The sequence below is a fragment of the Cebidichthys violaceus genome, unplaced genomic scaffold (genome assembly GCF_023349555.1).
Source record: "Cebidichthys violaceus isolate CVI_PGR_0920_01 unplaced genomic scaffold, fCebVio1.0.p SCAF_22, whole genome shotgun sequence".
In the NCBI taxonomy this organism is placed as follows: Eukaryota; Metazoa; Chordata; class Actinopteri; order Perciformes; family Stichaeidae; genus Cebidichthys; species Cebidichthys violaceus.
Genome location: NW_027176395.1, coordinates 7666318 through 7689335, shown reverse-complemented (window position 1 = coordinate 7689335; position 23018 = coordinate 7666318). Strand labels below are relative to the sequence as shown.

Sequence of the window (23018 nt, the reverse complement as noted above, 5' to 3'; positions counted from 1 at the left end):
TTTATTACACTTTATAGCTCACAGCGGTGGCCAATGACATAATGTTTTCAGGTTGTCTGTCCGTACATGCGTCCACCTGTCCGGTCCATACTCGCAAATGCGATATCTCGGGAATGCCTTCAGCAAAATGTCCTCTTACACTCAAGGATGAACTGATTAGAATTAGGAGGTCAGTGGACTGGAGTCATTGGGACTTGAGTTGACTCGAGTCACTGTCTTGATAACTCGCAACTTGACTTGATAGAAGACAAAGTCTGCATTCATTTTGAAAAGAATATTTTTTGATCAAGACGAAATAATTTTTTTTAAAAATCTATAATAAAGTGTTTTTTTTGTTTGAATATCAATAATTGTAATACAAATTAAATGTAAACTGATTAGATAACTATGCCAATAATATCATCATTAGAATAATTGCTGGCAGGAGGGGGACTTAACTTAACTAAGACTTGACCTGACATAACCTGTGACTTGACTTGCCCATGAAAGTGACCTGGGACTTACTTGATACTAGGTCCAAATGACTCGAGACACACGTCAAAGCCCAAAACTTTAGCATGCCCTCACCAGCCGCGCACACAACCTGCATGAAGGAGTCCAGTGGTCTCCAGGGTGTTTCACAGTCAGTTTAGCACCGAATGCTAGAGGGAGAACACAAGCTTTCTTTTAGCGTTTGGAGACATTTGAAGGCATATTACGTGCGTGCACCTTAAACTCAAAGAAAAACAAGAAAATGTTCACCTGCCCTCATCTTACTCCCTACCAGCCCCCCCCCCCCCCCCCCCCCCCCTCTTCCCACTCTCACATGTTTAAAGCATCTAAAAAGAGGCCATTTTTGAATCAGAGGACCCTCTTGAGGCATATTTAATTCCATTTAACTCTAGCAAGTGTCTAACATCTTTGACTGAACAAAGAACAAGGTGGTGACCATTGTTCCTACATTGAGTGGATCAAGCGCTGTGCAGCGGAGGCTGTGACCACGAGGCCCCTCGTTTGATTGAGTTACCTGTGTGCTCTGCTTGTCGGGCCAAAGAGAGAACAAGCGTGTGAGCGCTGACATCTTCTTTAGGGCCGTTGGACTGTTGTTTTTGTCGAGAGCACTTTCACACGGACACATTTTTCGCAGCAGAAAAGCGATGTGATTTTTTTTTCTCTTTGGCTGATTTTCTGAGTTTCGAACAACTGCTTCAACCAATCACGTTGTGTGGAACGGACATATTCAAAACGTACACAGTAGTGTAGAATACAACACGGAGGCTCCTTAGACCGAACCAAAACGGCTAACTTTATTACTCCTTTCAGACCGGATCAACTCCTTCCGTTCGTACCTTTCACAATAAAAGCCCTAAACATATACACTGTGTAACTGTTTACCAGAGGGAACTCAAATTCACTCAGAGTGCTCTCTATCAGGGAACTCATAAAATATCTTAGAGCAGCTTTAAGCTTTACAACAGTAAGCTCAGACAGCCTGGCAGTTGGTCTTCTGCCTGTGAGTCTATTAAAACCTTTTTTTGAAAAAGTGTTGCAACTGTTGGAAATTGTCATCGCTGTCGGTATGAATAGTTTTGATGCGAAATATCCACAGGCGAGTATTTCACATTTTTGTGTCGTTTATTCTTCACGTCACATCAACAAGTGTCCACCAGTGGAAAAATTGCCTTTTGCTCACCAAAATATGAAAGCAGCACAAGAACACGTAACTTCTTGCACAGAACAAATGTGGAAACAAAACAAATAACACTGGAAAAGAACAAACGATGAACTATAAAACATGGTAGACTGGTAAATAGAAAATTCCAAATTGTATTAATTTACTTAATAGTAATTTAAAGAAAACAACTACATTTTTCCACTGCTAATTTGTAGACAGTTTAGTAACTGTAAGTTTTTTTTTTAATACTCAAATTACAAAATGAACATACTAATAATATCCTTTTTTCTTCTATAAAAACAGTGATCACTGGGTGCACAGTGCGTCATTCCTCTAATCACCTACCATTCCATACATACACCAAAGAACAAAGCAGTTCACTGAAAACTGTTCACATTTGAAACAAACTGCAAGTTGGATTCCTCATCTTTTAGAAGTACTAAATCATCAACGTAAGGCAAAGATATGTTCCAAAATGAAAATATGTATAGTTTGTTCCATAAATACAAGACAACTCCTACATTTTACTGAGCTTGAAGTGTTTCACTGAACAAATTGATGTTATGGTAAACCTACACAGATCACAAGTCACAGTGATCAACTATTGAGCAGGTTCCTTTTCATGTGTTCTACAAAGAGCTTGTGGATTAAGCATGCACAAGTCAGTTTCATGATGTCTCTCTCTCCCTCCCTCTCTCTTAGTGCCTGTGGATCCAGCATTAACAGAGCTTTTCAGGTCAGTGGGATTGAATACAGTGAACTGCACTGACACACACACACACACACACACACACACACACACACACACACACACACACACACACACAAAGTGGCCAGCTGTTGTCTTAGCTGTGAGGTAGAGACAGTGAAACCGTTCCTTCCAGCTGCCCTGGCGTCACTGCAGTGAGCTCTGATGCCGCTTCGTTCTCTCTCTGTTGCTTTTCCTCTACGGTTCTGTTTCCTCAGCCTCAGAGAGAGAGACTTGTGGATAGTTCTCTTTCTCTCCCACAGTCCTCACTCCGTCTCCCTCCCGTTATTTGGACACCTTCAACGTCACAAAAGATGTTAATGGCAAAACAGAAACAAAACGCACCCAATTCTGTCTTCCCACTCGTTGTTACAATTCCCCCGTATGAAATATTAAATAAGAGGGGTTTCTCATCGTTTAGTGGTCCAACTAGACAAGCTAAATAATTCACAATCATTTTTGTCTTATGTGTTTGATGATATTTAGCATGATGGACCATTATCAATTCATTACCCATGCAGCACAACTCTTTCTCTGTTTCTACGCCTACAGCCTTTAAGTTCTTGTTGGGTGAGTTGAGTGGGTGGAAGGTAGAACAGCTTTATTTCAAAGTTGAACATTTTCTTTGTCACTGGAAAAGTTTTCTTCATATGTTTTTCTACGGAATCATATTGTGATGAAATCATATATTGAGATATCATGATACACAATTACGTTGTCTAAATTGATGATAACAAGCCCACTCAAATGTCTCAGACAATCTGAAATGACGGATTATTGTCTTAATCTGATAACTCTGACTTTGTGCTGTAAATATGAATGACTGTTTTTAACTTTAATTTCACTTGAACAAAATGTTCATCATGAGAAATTACGCAGTACTTTTTATTGATTCACACAGGAGTATACAAAACAGGCTTTGCCATGTGGTTATTTCATATGGACTGTGTTTTTATTGAAATACCAGAAAGCATGCTATATATGGTGATATATATCGTTATCGAGATATGAAAGGACGTAAATGTGGACAGAAGATTTTGGACCTAAAGAGGATAAGCTTAATTGGACTTTTTATTTTGTCACGGGATTTTAAAAAAAAAAGTTTGTCTCGATACTCAACTATATCCATTACATTACATTACATTACATTACAGTCATTTAGCATATCCCTGGTATTGGTGTTATTTTGCAGCATCACACGTTACCTACAATTACAAGAAATGCGTTATTAACAGCCTCTGCCCAGTCACATTGCAGTCTAGCCACCTCACACTAAACTCCTGCAAGTCTCAATGGTGGGAAGCTCCAGTGTTGTGATGCCTCGATATATATGTGGGTCCAGATAGAACACTCCAGTTAGGCTTTAAGAGTGCAATGATGTATGTATGTGAGTATGTATGGAGCTGGTGTATACAGGCCAGCTGCCTGCACTGCTTAAAGCTAGAGCTGGGCCATACGGAGAAAATCAAATATCATGATATTTTTGACCAAATTGATTACAATGTTGGATGGTTGACTATTAATGCTTTCACACAATATTTACAGAGATTTTTGATAAATAATCATCAGTAATGAGGATTAAATAACTAAGTGGGTAAAGGCAAATAATAGAACAGATAGAAAAGTCTGGTAAGATCAAAAATCACATCGCTTTACTGTAACGCAGCCTTTAAAACCCGAAAGAGACAACGCTTATCAGGATATCTCGTCTCATATCAGGATATTGATATAATATCTATTCATTGCCCAGCCTGACCTAAAGCTAAATTTTGTCACACAATATAGTTTTTAACACTGTTTAAGGTTGGGGTGCCTCCATTTAGCTTGTAAAATATAAAAGCTGAGTATCCTGGAGCAGACTTTGTCAGTGTCACACTCAGAGTGGGAGGCTGTGACTATTTCCTGGAAGCAATCCTTTGCACAATGGTGGTTTGACTGAGGGGCTTCTCGAGGGGGTCGAACGATTTCAACAAAAATAGCCTTGTTGCCATCCAAATGCACTGGCAGCCACTCCTAGGCAATGGCCCTAATGGAGCCCTCACACTGGCGTTGTAGCAGCTTATTGACTTATGTTCCACACAGTGCTACACAGTCTCTTGGGAGGATGAGGAGTGTAGCCCAAAGGATCTAACTGGAGTTCATTAATGTTAGCCACTCAGCCTGCCCGTCCAGTTGCAGTTCTGACTGTTAAGTTAGCCATGCATGCAGAGGCTGGACTGGATTTTTACACATATTTGTATTTATTTTATCTTCACTATTATTTGCTTTTTGTAAAGTATAACCTGGATACAGCGGTGGCTATTTCAGTGTCCTCCACTTGTCTTTGCAAGTTGTTCCCACCCCAGTAATGTGTGAATTTCATTTTGTCCTTGGCTGTGTGGTAGGGGCGGTTGCAGCTAAGATAAGGGTTCCTGCCTACCTATATATCAATAAAATATTATTCCACCTGGAAGATTACTGTGTTGCCTTTAGCTGATATTCATAGATTGTACAAGGTGTACTCTCCCTCCTCTCTCTCCTCAATCCTTCATCCCCCTCCACTGTGTCTCCTTCCCCTCTTTTCCCCATTTTCTATCGTTCTCACCTCCCGCTCTCACTTCTCTCTGTCTGCCCCCCCCCACACACACACACACACACACACACACACACACACACACACACACACTCTGCTGCCGCCTGCAGATAGTAATTAATCAGGGGATCGATGTGAAGCCTATCTCCAGGCTGAGGCGTCTATAATGTCGATAATGCTGCTCGATGGCCTCTCTCCCCGGAGAGCTGATAGTCTTCAGGACGAACACGCTTGACTTTGCATGCAGCCGCCTGGTCCCCGTCAGATAGGCTGCCGCTGTTATGCCGGTGCAGGGGATCGCACGAGTGTTTTAATGCACACGACCTACTTGTGTGCAGCCATGCAACACACAGCAAGCACACGCAGGAATGGATGGAGAACTATGTGCGATGACAGGAGTCATGTGAATGATAGCGAAGTACTGAGACTGCGACTGAGGGAAAGCAAACTAACTGTGTTAGGTTTTTAGATTCTCCGTTCAGAGATCAGGTTAAAGACAGGTTTGTGATTGTGGTTTGACCAAACATAGACATTGAACAACACCATTCTTCATACATGCTAACTGGATTAGCTTGATGTAGTTTTTTGAAGATTAGACGTGAGAGTGGATTTAACCAGTTCTTCCAGTCTGGCTCACAGTGTATGTGAAGCTGTTGGCAGAGCTTGCTGCTATCTGTTACAAGCTGAAACTTGCAATTTGACTTAGGCTGGATACTGACCCATGAACGGACACACTTTGTGGATACGAATAAACTGTTTTCTTTCCGTAGATGCGCCAACAAAACAGCGTTGATATGGTTATGGTGAGAGTATACATCATTTATCAGTCACTATCACAACTCTTCTTAAAGCCAGTATCTGTCGCTGAAGTTGGTAACACAATAGTGACAGAGCCTGCATGTCACCATTGGCCCACTAATGAAAGTATTGCAATATTTATATACTTGCAGTATTACGAACCGGATGTCTATATTGACATGTACAGTATTACAGTTTTTCTCCTTTGAATACACACAAATTAATGGAACATAACTGCACACAACTCTGATAAATAGCATGTTAGTGTGGAATTTCGGATGCAGCCCAAGACTCCAGTCTGTTAAACTCAAAGCACAATTACTTTGTCTTCAGTCGGATAGAAACTCTAAATCGATCAGGACTGAAATCTTGAGGACTGCCACTTTAATAAAAAGTAATCAATAGTGGTATCGGCCTCAAAAAGCCAGTATCGGTTGCGCTCTTGTGTACATGTCGTATTCACATTTATTTGATATGAGTCCCTCTCATGAACAATATATAATTGCCTTACAGGACGTAGCGGTTCTGGGCGTATGCTCTTTCAGAGCAGGCCGATTGGCTCCCGGTGTCGTTGCTTGCAGCGTGACGTGCCCGTTCAGAGCGCGTGCTGGTGTGCAAGTGCTTCTTGGATTGTTGTCACTCGTTGACTCCAGGGATGTGAAGAAGAGCTCGGTTGTAAAGTTAGAATATCCAGCATTCAACAGCTAAAGTGAACTGCAGTCAATGAGCCGCGGCCTGTAAAGACCCACTGCAGACGACATGCTCGACTCCACAGAGCCCTGCATAGCCCCCCTGCTGCACACAACGCTTTTATTCAAAGTTTATCGATATTGAACGTGTCCCGTTTCTAAATTGCAGCGGCTTCGTCGCTGCACATCCTTGGGTCCCCAGCAACACACCCACCAAGTGGGAAGTGGATCCCGAGATTCTTTTCTTTCTAGCTAGATTGGTGCACATAGTACGGGGGTACAGGACAACAAAACTCAGTGAGAGGGGCAGGTCGGATGACATGAGGGCAGAAGCAGTTTAGAGAGGGCGTCCGTGCGTCATTACAGCCGCCCTGTGTCTGCACGATGAAAGCAGCCACAGCAGCAGCAGATATTAAAGACATGGAAGGTAAAGGCATCCCTCGCAATTCAAAGCGCCAATTACATGGTTGAATTTCTTTTATGAAAAAATAAATAAAGATAGCTTCAACAGGGACCCCGTCTCAATAGAGCTCATCATGGTTTTCATACGCAAAGATGGGGTGGGGGAGGGGCTGTGCTAGACTGAGAGCTCACAGCATAAACATTCTCCTCCACATCTCGTTTGTCATTTGCATATTTACAGTCTGCCATGCTAATCGTGTTTATTGGGGAGCATAAGCACTGCGCATGAGCTCAATAGGGGAGGATAGCTTTGTGCCAGAGACTGCATGGTAGAGGCACTGGGATACAAATGGCCCCCAACCCCGCCCCCCATTCCTGGAAATAGATGGCTCCTCCTGCAGTAATCCAATTTCAAAAGACAAAAAGAGCCGTCTTACGTAACTGGGACAGAACAGGATTTTGCTAATTATGGTGTTAATGCACAGTGAAGAAATCCCCTGATTTTGAACAAAGGCCACGATTTGTGAAGATATTTTTGTGTTGTTGAACGTTGTGTAGTTGTCTAGTTGAGCAAGTGCACTTCTTACAGTATCGCATCATCAAAGAGCACTGAATCTATCATTATGCAAGCTGATGGATGTCTGGCTTGCGGGAATGAGGTAACTGTTCACTTGACCGCATGTATAAATAAATGTAGAAATAAAATGTAAAAGCTATCAATATGTAAAGGTGTTCGAGGACGATGTCTCAGTGCCTGAGGCTGGCTTCGTAAAGGTAAACTATTCACTCCGGTATTTGCATTAATCAAAAATGTCCAAGGAAACCAAATCCAGATTTTCACGATTTCACCTTGAGCACGCAGCGTTCATTGTCAGCCCTGGTGTGCTTTTGCACTGAAGTGTTGAGAACAGTTAAGTAAGGTGGATGACTGCTAAAGCCCCTCATTTTTCCCCTGTCAGATTCCTGCTTTCACACAAAAGACATAAGGTTGTCCTCTTGTCGCCGAACGGCCGAACGAGGGAGGCGTACAGTCCCGGCCCCGGCTTTAATTGCCGGTGTCAGAGCTGAAACATGGCCGAACAGGAAATGATCGAGTTAATGAAACGTTTTAATTATTCAACATAATTGTGGAATGTGACGAGCGTGTCGGTGAATCCTTGGTTCACACAAGGTGTCTCTCCCAAACGCACACACACATTCATACACTGTCTCTCTCTCTCCCCTCTTCTCATTCTCTTTGTCTCAGCCACATTGAACACTTGCTCTCCCATGGTGCTCTCCCTCATCCTTATTACTCACCATTCTCCTCAGTGATAGAATGAGTGAGATCGGTCTGTGTTATAATTACTTGCCCTTGCCCTTGTCTCCCCCTCACCCCACCCGCCGAGCCTGTATGCCCACTGGCCTGAGCCCCTGCAGCCATTCTGCACAACGCTGTGGGGCCTGGCATATCGATCTGAGAGCTGGACAGTACAAGAATGAAAGGAAAGCGTCTTTTCGCTCATTTTCTATCGCCGTCTCTCTGTCTAATACTACACACACACACACACACACACACACACACACACACACACACACACACATTTACCAACCATGCACGGCAGATAATTAAAGACACCTAAAACAAACATGAGGATATCAGTTCATGGGCACGCCTGAGACTCCTTCCTATCTCACTCCTCTCTTCCTTCCTCCTGTTTCTTCGTCTCGCCGTTCCTCTTCTGCTTCTCCTTCCTGCCTCTTTTCAGTTCCCCTTTCCCCACTAACACACTGTCACCCTTCCTTGCTCCTTCTCTTCCCTCCTTCCTTCCTACCATCCTCTTTCTCTCCACCCCTCCCATCTCTCTCGGCTGTCTCTGGCAGAGCTAATTCCCTCTTCAGATGGTGCAGCTCTCATTTGCATACTTATCAAAGTGTTTGGACTATCCGACAGAAGCTGTAGGAAGGTGGGGTCATTAATATGTTAATTACCCCCCCCTCCTTTTTTTCTCCCCACTTGCCTTTAGACGACGGCACACCATCCATATCCTCCACCTCTCTCCGCTTCACACGCAGTCTTTGAATGTTTGAATACCCTCAGAGGCCCTGCAAATGCCATAAGACTCGGTAGACACACACATGGGGGTTAGGGTGGGTTTCTATACTGGGAGTGTATTTGCATGTGTGTGTGTGTGTGTGTGTGTGTGTGTGTGTGTGTGTGTGTGTGTGTGTGTGTGTGTGTGTGTGTGTGTGTGTGTGTGTGTGTGTGCGCACACACACTCTGTAAGCTACTATCAATTACACGTCTACTGTCGCGGATTAGCAGCATTTGTAGATATGTTCATTGGACATTTCAGAGCCATAATATGATCTGGTTGCTCAATTGACCGTCCGTTAAACCCCTCCCCTGATCTGTGACGGTCCAATCACAGCCTTAGCGGCTGTAACCGAACACAACAGGCCTGTGAAGCTTTGGATGTCTCTACATGCTGAAGCGTATTAAGAGGGACAATGTTTAAGGAATAGATTAAAAACTGTGTTTATCTACTCTACTACAAGCTCCAATTATTAGCATGCTCAGCTAACTAGCATCCTAGCTTAGTAATTATGTGTTACTTACAAAGCACATATGTAGCCATCAGATGCTTATTCAAGACCCCTTTCACAAGATTCTCATTTTAAAGGTGCCATCTATGAGATTGGGAGCATTTCTATTGCCTCTCAACGGTTCTCAACATGTCGCCGGTTGATGCTGTTAATTAATACTCTGAATCCTGTATATCCACCGGAGATGTCATGGAGCTAATGTTAGCGTAATCAGCTGATCAAATCTGCCACCTTGAGCCGTGCAAGAATGAAAAGCTTTACAACCAACAGTAACTAAGGGGGGGCGGGGCTTAGCAAACTGTCTATTGCTAGCTCTAACCCACCTCTGAGTTGAACCTTATCTGAAGCCATATTTCCATGAGACGGGTCCACTAATCTATGTACTGCACTAGTTATAGATTAAGTCTAATCCTGGCCTTCAGCAAAGCCCAGCTAATGAACAATCTCCCCACCTAAAGTCCAGGGCTACAGTAGACTTAATCTGCATTCTGTACAGGATACGGCTCCCATGTCAGCTGAAGTAACACGATAACTATAGCTGTCCTACAGAAAGGTTGCAGGGTCAGTAGTGAAGTCACTCAGCTGAAGGAGTGGGACATGTTGTTGACGTAGCTGCTCACAGTCAAAGGATAAACCAATCTGGCCTGAGCGCCCCCACCGGTGGGGGCGACGCATGCATTCAAAAATGAATCTACTCATAACGTGCACTCATCAGTAACGAATATAATGATGCCGTATACCTGCTCAAACTGCAGCTCCTGCACTACAAAGTCATCTCAGCTGTTTGTACACACTCCAAACACAACATATGACAAAGCTACGTATAATACCAAGTAACACAATTGATATAGCGCCCCCTAGGCAGTCCCACTCGCCACATTTATGCCAATAACGTTTTGAAAAATTAATTCAATGCTAACACCCGTTAGCTCAGGAGATCGCTAGCGACCAGACGGTCGCAGCCATTTTTCACATTCCGCTACGACACAGCCTCGCAGTTTTACTTACAAAACAAAGCCATCATCACAATCCGCTTAATCGATCACATCATAAACCAGGTCCTTACTTTGAGATGTTCTGCAGCAAAAAAAAAAATTAATCCGTTCATGTTTACTATCTATCTGCGCAGCTCATCTGTCTCTGTTTGAATTCAAAGCTGGCGCTGCCCTCGTGTGCCTCGTGTGCCTCGTGTGCCTGCTAGCGGAAGGGGCAGGGTTATACGTCTCAGCAAATCGGATTAGAGAAATTTGACACTTGGGTAGTTTTTATTTTCTGATTGGCTAACGGATTCTGTCATTCAAAGTCACGTTAGGTTGTTTCAACAGAGCAGGCTGTGACGCGTCTATGGAACGTTCATTGGGTCAAATCGGCCCTTCTCACGGGCTGAAAGGCCCTGGAGGATAAAAAAAAACTGGAATTCAGACGATAAAATCCCATGGATGGCAAACATTAACAGTCTCAGAGAGGATCCAGGCTCTCAAAATGATGCCAAACTGCTGCATATGGATAGATTGAACACTATTAGTGATAAAAGAAGTGAAATATATAATTATATAGTATATAAAATTACAATGAAACAGCTGGAACAAAATTACATTTTAGTTGACCTCGTTTGACCTCTCCGATCTGATCTGGGAGAGCTGGAAAGGTTGTAGCTACATGATTTCTAATAAAGAAATATCCTGAAATTGCTTTTTTTTCCATTCGAAAATTAGAATTTTCAATTTGTGCTTTGTGCCATCTTAATCTACTCTTAACCAGTAACATATATACTGATATTTACACATATCAACACATCTCACACGTGTTAGGGTTATTTTACTACCAAAAGTATTAAAATAGCCCTTACAGTTGCAACGCTACACTCATTATCGTATGGGTATGCTATTTTCGAGCTGAGGGCCTAAAAATCGGTCTAGGGTCCAAAAGGTTTTAATTGGTCATTTATGTGTTGGCTTGGTTGGCAGTGCATTGCAGATGAGTCAATGTTGATACAGGTGACTGTCTCAGGTGCCTACAACAAGCAGCAGTGGCTGACATTAATTAAAAATGGCATGGGAAGTTGTAAGACATTGCATCTTGGGAATTGATGCCCTTGATCACGCTTGTTTTGTGGTTTGAATCTGCTGTATGGGAATGCCCAAATCCACAGAATGTATTCAGTAATATGCCGTTAAACACAGGTACGTGCTTCCTGGAATGAAAAGGGAAACATGAAAATAAATCAACATTTTTTTCTGTGGAACAGAAACGTAACTAGGGACTCGAGTGTTTTCTAAAGTAGGTTTCAATAATTTAACCAGAGGAGTGAAGGCAGGGGAACTGTTACAACCTTCCTGCTCACCAGTTTTGATTTCAGCTTTTCAAGGGTTTTAACAAAAAGGAGTTGTAACAGGTACCTTGCTGAACATGTTAATGTTGAGTAGACATTCTGTTTATAAGATCATTTAAAATGTATTTGATAGTGGAGAGAGCCATGTGGTATGCCAACGGGTTGCCCGTTAAGGAGACTTTTCTTCAGTCTCTTGCTTTCACCTCTGCTGTCCTCGCTCTTCTGTATGTCGCTCTGCCTCTGCCAGCGCGCCAAGTGGTGGCTGTCTACATTAGTATTATGTGTGGTGGATAGAATGAATGCAGAAGGGACCACAGTATATTACCACCGAGCCATTCACCGTAAATAGGAGATAAACAGTGTGAACTTTGTTTTGTTCCCTCCTATTTTTGAATGTCTTTTCTTTTTCTGTCCTCCAGAGGAAAGACAGGACAGCAGAGTTATTGCCGGTTATGGAGTGAAACAGAGTAGAGACGGGTTTGATAACCATGGAAAAGGATGGAGGCGTGTTTGTACAATTGTATGAAAAAAGAATATACAATTGGAAAGTGGGTGGAGGACCGAGGACAGAAGTAAAGGAAAGTTAAAGAGATTAGACAAGACGAAAGGTGAAATGAGGGGAGCCCTCACCCTGTCCTTAGCAACAATAAAAGCTTCACAAATCCACCTGGCCTTACCTCAAAATACATATTTTTCTCGGTGCCAAAGCGAGAGGGCGTTCAATCCAACCCACGCAGGGGCAGACTTAACAATTACTCTCACTTTGAACGCAATCTCCCTGGCTGGGGGAAATGATTGACAGATTGTATCCACGGTGTCAGGGGGGGCAGCCACGCCCCTCCTGACTAAGGCAGAAATTAGAGAACAGTAGGAGCTAAATTACACCTTAGCGGAGACCTCTGGCAGGAGGACAGGGAGGGAAGCATGATGAATGAGAAAAGGATCGGAACAGAAAGGTAGAGGGCTGAGTCGCGTGGGAGCACGAAGACGATTGGAGGAATGGCTCGGAAATACATTTGTAGCCACACGCGAGCGCAAGCACACACACACACACACACACACACACAGAGATGCCGGTAGACACAGAAGCGTGCACAGCGAGGTAATGGGTCTGCAGTACTATTGGAGTGCAGAGGGAGAGACACTTAAATGCCATCTCTACAGTCGGGATGCTATGTACTCCCTCACACACACACACACACACACACACACACACACACACACACACACACACACATACACACACACACACACACACACACACACACACACACACACACACAGCCATCTCTGCTCTCTCTACTATGTCATGCTCTCAAAGCACTCAGACGGATACGAGAGCAGCAAGCAACCAGCAGAGTGGCACAATGAGTCTCAGGGTATCTCTAGTGGGAGAGCTCATTGGTTTGAACACATTGTGAGGCGAAAAATATCTACCATGGTCACGATAGAAACGGTTCTCTTATCAGTCCATATTTGGTCTGGTGAAACGCTATATTTTTGTGACTGTCAACAAATGCATTTAATAAAGACCAAAACCAACAAAAAAAGTTATATTTGTTTGACGCATTCATCCATCCATCCCGATCTCCTCTGTAAGCTTTTTTTGATATTATATTTGACAGATAGAGGTGCAACGGATCATAAAACTTGTTTTGGATCAGATCACGGATCAGAGTCACAGATCGGATCAAATTTTGGATCAGCACAAAAGTAAAAAAAAGGGAGCAAATATAACTTTTAGAGATCCCTGATCACATTTTTTTTTTTTTTTTTTGCCGTTGATACTAATTGCTCATCATTGATTATCCATATTGTTGTTTGATTACAGCAGCTGGTCTACAAGGCTCCAGACAAAAAAAATGTTCCACCATCCCAAAAATCATTTCAACCGATCTGAAGTCTGTAAACCATTAACAATTCTAAATGTTATCCTTTTACGTTACTGATCTTTCTTCCTTATTTTTCCCTCGTAAAAATAATAAGGAAATAAAAGATTGTATTTTTATTGATTAAAACAAATCTTGTCATCAGTAGTTTTTATGATGTAATCTCTTTAGAGCTATCTATTTATGTTGCTGTGAAAACATCTACTTCACAAAACTGGATTTATTCAAGTTTCTCACCAACACTACATTTTATGAGATTACATGATAATGTTATAATTTACCTTTACCCAATACTAATTTTTACTGAACAGAGCCTGAATGCATCATAATGTAACCAAACGGAAACACGTTTTGTCTTTTTACAACGTAACATTATCAGAGATCGATGACTAAAAAAGCATTAAAGTAGATTTGACTGAATATTGAAGGATAACGATCGTCAGTATAACTTTGTTTCACACTTCAGTGGTTAACGTTAAACTGTGTCATTAATCCACGGTTCACGTGCGTACTGAACCGCGTGGGGGCATCAGGATGGATCATGGATCCACCGTGTTCCGTTACACCACTATTGACAGACATAATCTGACATGGATTACGTCATTTTCTGGCACGCATGCCTCGCGCCGGTTTTACTACGGCGAGTATAAATATGCTTGACACAGACTTTGTAGCTCTTTATGCTCCGTACCTGACTTCCTTAGCGGCTGCCCTGCACGTCCTGGCTCACGATTACGTGGATTATATATGAATTATAGTGCATCACTTTTCATAGGTATAAGTACAAACAGTGAACGAGAACAGCCTGAACAAATGAACTGATCCCACGTATTAAGTATCCTGTGTATCCAAACAACGTATGCTCAACACAATGATTTATATGATATCTAACAAAAAGTGACTCCTCATCCAACAAATGTCCAGGAACACGTGTCAATTTCCACTCATTACGTGCAAACAGTCAAAATATAATAAACTTCCGTCCTCACAGGAAACAACTTGATTTGGTTTAGGCAACAAAACCATTTGGTTCGGATTAGACAACAAATTGTCATTACTTGCATTGGTTAAGTACAGAAGTTATGTGAGAAATATATCTACATTGCCTTCTGGTTTCACACGGGGCACGCCGGTCTTCTGGGTGAAAGACCTCCTCATCCACCCTGAGCCCTCCCTACGCAGAGTTTGTCGCTCATGGTTCATGATTATGTGGATTACATATATTGATTGATTTTGTGAGATGAATTGCAGTGCATTTCTTTTAACAGCTATAACTAAGAAAACTGTATGGAAACAGCCTGAACAACGACCTGATCCCACTTGTTAACTTTACGTGTGTCCAAACCCACATCTTCTTCCTAACACACCAACGAGCCACACTGTTGCACCGGGTGATATGCTTTTTCATTAAACACAAACTTTGTGTTTTATTTTCAATCCCACAACGTCGCGCTGCAGGAAAAACGCACTAAACTAGAGCACTAAATGTGGATTAATCCATATCTGGAAATGGTCCCTATTTACTCTGGTTTGAGTCACTTTTTTTTTTTTTTTAAATGAAACCATACATTTGTGATCTGTTTTACTTCTTCTGCAGGAGCAAATGGGCAGGGTGGGAAAGTCTTAAAATATTAAGAGACACATTTTTAAATGAGAGAAAAACACTAGAGCTATCCTTTAAACTGTGTAATATAGTACAGCAGAGTGAACTAAAGCAGGCTCATAAGCATCACTGACATGTTGTCACTTCCCTGGCAGCTCTCGTCCAACTTATTTAGAGAAAAACGATATCGAGAATGCAGTAGATTGCTTTGTAGCGCAGGGCGTTACTGCCTGATGGTGCCAAACCACTTGCGGCTGCTGTCTGATGGTCCACTAAGTGTTTTCCGCTAAGACACATGGTGTACTGTAGGTTTACCTCTATCTGGGTAGAGTGCTGCCAGCCTGGCTTCAAGGGGCCTCGACTGGAGCAGGGCCTCCAGAAGAGGCTCTTCACCTGGAGATAGAGAGAGAGAGAGAGAGAGAGAGAGAGAGAGAGAGAGAGAGAGAGAGAGCGAGAGAGAGAGAGAGAGAGAGAGAGAGAGGGGAAGGAGAGGCGAAGGGCAGCACTCCGACACACACATTCACACGTACATTCACACCTACATAGGCTCTCTCAATGCCAATCGACACAAACGTAGACATGCAAGTCACACACACACGTGTGCGAAGCCCTCACACACACACAACCTACTTCACATGTAGAGCAGCGTTCCCAGCTGAGTGCCTCTCTTCAACCTGGCAATTTCAGATCCAGCTAAAGTACACAGGGCGCCATGCTGATTCCACATGGGGGGTGGGGGGGGGCAGAATGGCCTCACTACAGCCCTTGTTACTGATCCGGCAAAATCCAACTCATCTATTTCAATAGCTCTGTACATGCACACTAGTGTGTGCATGTACAGAGGGAGCTAGATTGCAAAAGACCCCAGAAGTTTCTTTTTTTTTTTTTTTTTTATCTTGCTGCAGCAGTGGATTGTTGCTGTAAATACAGTTGTATCTAATGCAGGACATTTTTAGGGTGGACGTACTCCCAGTGAGCAATAAAAAAACCACACATTCACACAGAGAAACATTATGTAGCCGTTCGTACACACAGCTCCATCTGACAGTGATGTTTTGGGTGACATTTAGTTTCTAGGTTGCACAAGATGCTCCTATAAATGAATCATGAGTAAATCTGTGAGGTGTGAATAATAGATAGGAGGAGAGGTAAAAAAACAAAAAAACAAAAAAAAACAAAGGAGCGCTGTTATTATTTGTTAATAAGACACTCTGGAGCATCACTAACTAGATCTCATTACCACAATACACGCAGGCATGCATACGCACTCACAGCCACACACACACACACACACACACACACACACACACCTCCAACCACCCACACGCTTGACACACACCTTGTACACACACACACACACACACACACACACACACACACACACACACACACACGCCCCCACATGCCAAACACATGCAGAAGTCTCTCATCCTACATGACTATTTTTACCTGTGAAGCCTGTCGTTGCCTAGCACTCTGTAATTACATCCCACACTCCACCAACGAATGATTAGACGCAATGATGGATGGGTTAACGCCGTCACCTCGGGACGCCTCTGCGCAAAAACTAATTACGTGACCCGTACATGTGTCATATGCCCGACACATGCGATAGCCCTCTCAGCCCGCTGCCATAACGCTGGGACAAGTGCGATAAAGGTGCACGACGTGTTCTCCTGTTAATCAACAGATAAGAGATGATGAAGCGACTCCGCCGTTGATTGATGGATCTTTGGAGCTCAGCGGCGTCTTACATATACACTGCCAGAACGGCATTTAGTGGCGTTTGGTTTTGAGTTTGCCTCACCAAACATGTCACTTAAGTTTAGTAATTTCTCTCTTGGAAAAAATACATGCGCAACCTTTTTTTCTAAGCAATAAAAATAATTTCCTTTACATCATTTTAGTTTGCTTAGCACGGACCTACAATCAATGCGCCGATTTCGGCGTCATCCTCCACAAAATCACTGTCAAAAATACTTTTTATTTATTAAGATGCACTTTCATTTTTTGAGCTGTTTTTCTTTGCACACGCTGGGAAAGATGGTACTATGGATTTTTCTGTCATGCATGGCAAGAAAGTTTCAGACTCTGTCTCTGCACAGGCAAATGTTGGTGTTATTTGGATCAGGAGACGGGGCGTGTTTGTCTTCTTCTACATGCATGTAGTGTGTATGTGTATGTGTGTGTGTGTGTGTGTGTGTGTGTGTGTGTGTGTGTGTGTGTGTGTGTGTGTGTGTTTGTGTGCAGAGAGGTTGCGTTTGTGATTGCCACGACTGCAGCTGGGGCTGTGGGCTGAGTAATTGCCTGTCTTGGTAGGGAGCGCGCGGTAGCGAGCTAAAAGTCAAGTGCTCTCTTCCTGCTGTAGACCTCATTTGGATTCCACATAGCTAGCTAGCAAGCTAACGCCAGCCTTGGGCCTGTATTATTCATAGCTTGACAGATAGCTCTCACTAAAAGCATTGGAACCGGGCCAGGTGGTGATGGAGCGACATGGGGGGAGGCTGCACCACACACTCCGCCTGGCTGGAGGAGAGGGGAGGATGCAGGACAGGAGTTAAGGATACCAAATTGAAGATAGAACGGAGCAGCAGGGAAACGTCTTAAGTGGGATTGGAAAAGGAAATGGGAATATAGAGATGGAGACACTGAGGAGGTGAAGAGAGGACAGAGGGTGAAGACAGAATTATCAGAAGGCCGCACGACGTTGAAGAACTACAAGGCGTTAAAGAACTACAAGACGTTAAAGTACAGCTGACATTACAGCAGAGATGGAGAGTGAGCGCGCCAACCACAACAGGGTGGAAACGGAGTGAAAAGGCAGAAGCAGAGAGCGAGCGAGAGAAAGCGTTTCAAACGGAGTGAGAAAGAGACCTGGAAAAAGAAGAAGAGAACAGGCAGCCATCCGCCCCCGCCAAGCTCAGCAACCCCTTTGCCTCCATGTGCGCAACCAGATAAGGTCGCATTAATCAAAATCTGCCACTTCCCCTTCCAAAAAAACACTGGCTATGCCATCAGCCCCCCTCTGTGAAGTATCTGTCACCGAAAAAGGGAAATTTCCATATTTAATGGGGAAGCTTTATATCACCAAAAAGCCAGTGTGGACTGAGGATGAAAAGCGCCGAGTTGGGTTAGATCTGTCAGCTCTGTCATTAGCTTCTACACTTCAGACGGCATGAGGAGCCCTGGGGTTCATTTCAGTTTGGCTCCGACACCATTGTTATCATTTCAACAGTATAGTGAAGCTGGTCTGACATTGGTACTTGTCTTGTACCACTGCCATCACTTGTATAACAACGTTTTTTTTATAACAATACTATAATATCTATCGTTTTTCATCACAGTCTTTCTGAGCACATGAAAGAGTAATGGTACTTTTGTTTCTATCAGCGTTCTGTCCTCACATAAACCTCTAATTTAAAACAAACTTTGAAAAGCATTTCAAAACTAGGGCCGCCAAATTTACAGTAGCATGCACATGCCTCCCTCGTCTTGCCTTCTTCTCTGATGCCATTTGTTTATTTCTTTCCCTTTGTAACCCCCCCCCCCCCGTATTTGCCTCCTGTGCATATTATGACAAGCCTGCAGAATACCTTTCCGCTGTTACCCGGCGTCAGATAAACAGGTGGTGTTTACGCTTTTTTTTTTTTTCATCCTCTTTTTTCCTCTTTTTTTTATAACCGCATCCCAGAGGAAAGACATCAAAGGGAATAACAGATCATGTGCAGCGAGTGCGGAGTGTGCCAGGGGGACGTACGCATGAGTGGGGGGGGGGGGGGGGGGTTCGGTGATGGGTGTGGGCAGCTGCTTAGGGCCAGCTCCAGGCCGGGCACATTCTGACCTCTAACCCCTGAACCCCCCCCCTATTCCCCACAAGCCTTCCACGATCCCAGACCTCCCCCTCCCACCTCCAGCCTGCCCTCCTCTCAGAGCGGCTGCCAACTAAATTACATCAATGTCAAAAAAGCCCTCCTCCTCTGCTGGGGAGACGGAGGCTGGTAAACATGACGCAGAGTGGGAATCACAATGTAACACGGGAAGGGCAGACACTTTAGGGCATTTAGGCACCGGGTTTTTTTTTTTTTTTTTTAAGTGTTGTTTCTGTCATGAGTACTTTCACGCAGAATGCAAATATTAAGGTTTTTTTTCTGCAGTGGGTTGATTTTTCTAATCTTTTGCACCGCAAATAAAGGCATCAACCAATCACATCGTGCAGAATGGACATATTCAATACTTACACTATAGTGTACAACGACATGGAGACTCCGTAGTCCGAACAAAGACAGTCAACTTTATTACTTCTTTCAACCTTAACAAAATCAGCACTGACCAGATCCACTTCTCACATTCTTACCTTTCACAATAAAAGCCCTAGACATATAGACTGCACAACTGTTTATTAGAGGGAACTCACAGCATTTTGCTAAAAGGAACCTCAAAAAACAGCTTACAGTAGCTTTAGGTGATACAGCAGTTTACCTCCGACAGACTGACAGTTGGGCGTCAATAGGATCCTGGTTGTTGGTCCTCCAACCTTTTATGGAAAAAGTATTGCAACTGTCACTGCTGGTTTGAACAGTTTTGATGCAAAATATTTGCACCGCCGGTGTGTAAAGGCCTGATCCCATGAAAAGACCAAAACCGACAATGTGTTATTGTGTCTCTCAATAACCCACTCCAAGTCCCGCAGCTGGTCTGTGGCTCACAACCCATTGGTTCCTACTGAAGACATAAATCTTTCAAATTGTGCAAAACTCACCTAAAACAGTTGGGTACTGTACCTTTTGGCATTAGGTTACTAAAAAAGAGTAAAGGATAGTATATGAGGGATCGCTTCAAATAACTGCAGAGCACATGTTCAGCACCATGTCGCCCTGTGAAACGGTGTGACTCACTAATGTGTTTTTAATAGTTTCTGGACAACAATGGAGCTCTATGGCACAGAGGAAGAGGACACATCAGGCTTTGGCCATAGAGGCCTCGGTAGCCAAATTTAATTCCAGCCCTGAGACCTGTGTTGCATGTCAGACCTCCTTCTTTCCCTGTTCACTACACTCCAAACCACTGTAGGGTTGGTCTTTTCATGGGGTTTGACAACATGTTGATCAGTGTAAGACTGAAATAATTCAAGTCACTCGGACGATCAACAGAAAAGTAATTCATCATGTTTGAAGCAGAAATGCCCAACGAAACGTAGACATAGCTTGTCAACTGGAAGAATTTGGATTCCTTTAGAATATTTTTCTTTGTTTGAAGTGATAGTAAATTGATCATCTCTGGACTCCGAACTGCTGGTTGAAGACGTCACCTTAGACTTAAAAAGATGTTGGTGAGCATCCCCACAATTTTGTCACATTTAATGGAACAAACACTTGATCAATGGATTGAGAAAATAATCAACAGAATAATCGCAAAAGAAAAGACTAAATGAAGGGAGAAATGATGGTTTGCGTTTGGCTCACAATCTAATTTACCTCTGCTTTTCTATTCCGCCACATGAGCTCGTCTCTGTCAGCCCATACAACCATTATGACAGCCCACACTGTGGCTACATAGACAAAGGAACAAACTGGAGGGAAGAATTCCTTCTCCAAAATGGCTCCTGGGCTAGCAGCTAACTAGCTGGCCCGTGTGTGTGTGTGTGTGTGTGTGTGTGTGTGTGTGTGTGTGTGTGTGTGTGTGTGTGTGTGTGTGTGTGTGTGTGTGTGTGTGTGTGAGAGAGAGTTGTGGTGATTGATTGAAGTCATTACGCTGGTGGAGAGACTCCTTACCTGGCTAATCCAGGAGTGAATTTAGCTGGAGCATGACAGATAGCCGCATTACACCCCCAGAATCTGCTGCTGGATGAGCTCTCCTGCACAGGACCTCCACTACCAAATTATGCAGAATGACTTGTATGATACACATTTCAATATTCTACCAGATCCATCTTTAAAACCCCGACCTCAGGTTTGCTCTCAATTCTGAAATGCTTCACAATTTAACATATTAAAACATGATATTGTGTGTTCAAAATACATGGTAAATACTTAACATGAGGTACAGTCTTTTTTGATATATGAATGATGACGTGTGAAGCCAGACCTTTCTTTAGCGCTGATGCTGGGGAGAATCATGTGGTGGAAATGAAATCAGAATACACCACAACAGATAAGGGCAGCATCTAACCATTATTTTCATTGTCGATTAATCTTTAGATTGCTCAAAAAAATGATTATCTGAAATTCAGAATCAGTTTACTTTGATATATGACAAGAACAACAAGAAAATCCTGGAAATCGAAAACCAAATGTTTGCCTTGTTTGCTTGAAAACGCGGAAAACGTTATGAATAAGTCGACTAATCGTTTCAGCTCTCTCCATCCGCCGTGCACCAACTGCAGCGCAGCTCCTCGATGGGACAGTATCAGTAAGGAGCACAAACTCCTCGTGAGGAGGTGTTCTCCACTGAGCGATAATAGTAGTTGTCAGATACGGATAAAATGAGCTAAAGGGGAGCAGCTGAGGCCTCGGATGGGCCGTGGGAGTGGCGGTAACACGTGGGAGGATGTTGCTAGTTGGATGTCCGCCAGAGTCACTGCCAGCCCCTGTACTGCGTCTCAGCCATGTGGAGGCTTAGTGTGGGTATTTGACTAAAGTTGAGGCCGGGTTTACGAGCTGCAGGCTTACAAATGTTAGAGCCGAAGCAGTGAACGGGACACAGCAGGCTCGTTGAACCGCCGGGCTGAACGGCGTGTCTGTCGGGTACCGATGCCCTTTAGCTACCTCGCCTCTAGACTCGCTAAGTCATCGAATTGTCAAGAAGTAGCGAATTTGGGACACCGTTGCTCTGTTGAAGTATTCAACCGGCACATGAAAAGATTACGCTTAAACATTGTGTATTATTAAGACTTTAGCGTAAATCCTACCGGACATGTAATTCCAGCACATTCACACTGGCACACAAGCATCATACATGTTTCGCTTACAATGAGGATTATTTCCACTCCACAGCGATGAAGTAATATTTGATGAGTTTTAGCACAAACTAGTGCGTGTCTTTGCATATGTGTATGTGTGTGTGTGTGTGTGTGTGTGTGTGTGTGTGTGTGTGTGTGTGTGTGTGTGTGTGTGTGTGTGTGTGAGCCGCAGCAGCTGATATGCGAGCGAGAGCTGGAGATGACAGAAAACGCCCCAAATTGCAGCGTCTGCCATGCGCTGAGCCTCCTGCACCAAGACTCTGTCTTTTGTTCTCCCCTGCTAGTGGGAGAAGCCTGACAGCTCTGAAATGATCCTCTCTCCTCTTTCACACTCACACATCCCTCCTCTTTCTTTTCAACCGCTCTTCTATATTTCCCACAATTTTTGCGTGCACAAGTAAGATGTGTCTGTCTATCTATCTATCTATCTATCTATCTATCTATCTATCTATCTATCGATATATATATATATATATATATATATATATATATATATATTGATAGATATAGATATGCACACAAACATACATCCTCCTGTTTGTCTGGCTTCCGATAGCCTCCGTTTTGCCTCCCCATCTCACATAGTCCCCCCCCCCATCCGTCCGTCTGTCTTTCTCTCTCATTTCTTCCTCACTGGCTTTGCTGTGAGGATGGCGGAATCCCTCATGGATTTCTGGAGGGTATCACCATGGAGACGGGGCTCTGCCACACGTGTCTATAGATCCTCCTGCTGGACGGGGGGGTCACAGCCGGAGGTGGTGCGTTCCCTCCATCTACAGCGACAACA

General features: G+C 43.5%; 1 protein-coding gene across 7 annotated transcripts in view; it reads left to right on the top strand.

Moving 5' to 3' along the window:
• Positions 1-23018, top strand: part of myt1lb (myelin transcription factor 1-like, b) — a 103043-nt gene that overhangs the window by 40540 nt on the left and 39485 nt on the right. For all 7 annotated transcript variants that reach the window (XM_068717809.1, XM_068717807.1, XM_068717808.1 and 4 more), the window contains one exon: positions 2357-2390. In XM_068717809.1, coding sequence (XP_068573910.1) covers positions 2357-2390 — 34 coding nt within the window. The remainder of the gene's footprint in view (positions 1-2356; positions 2391-23018) is intronic.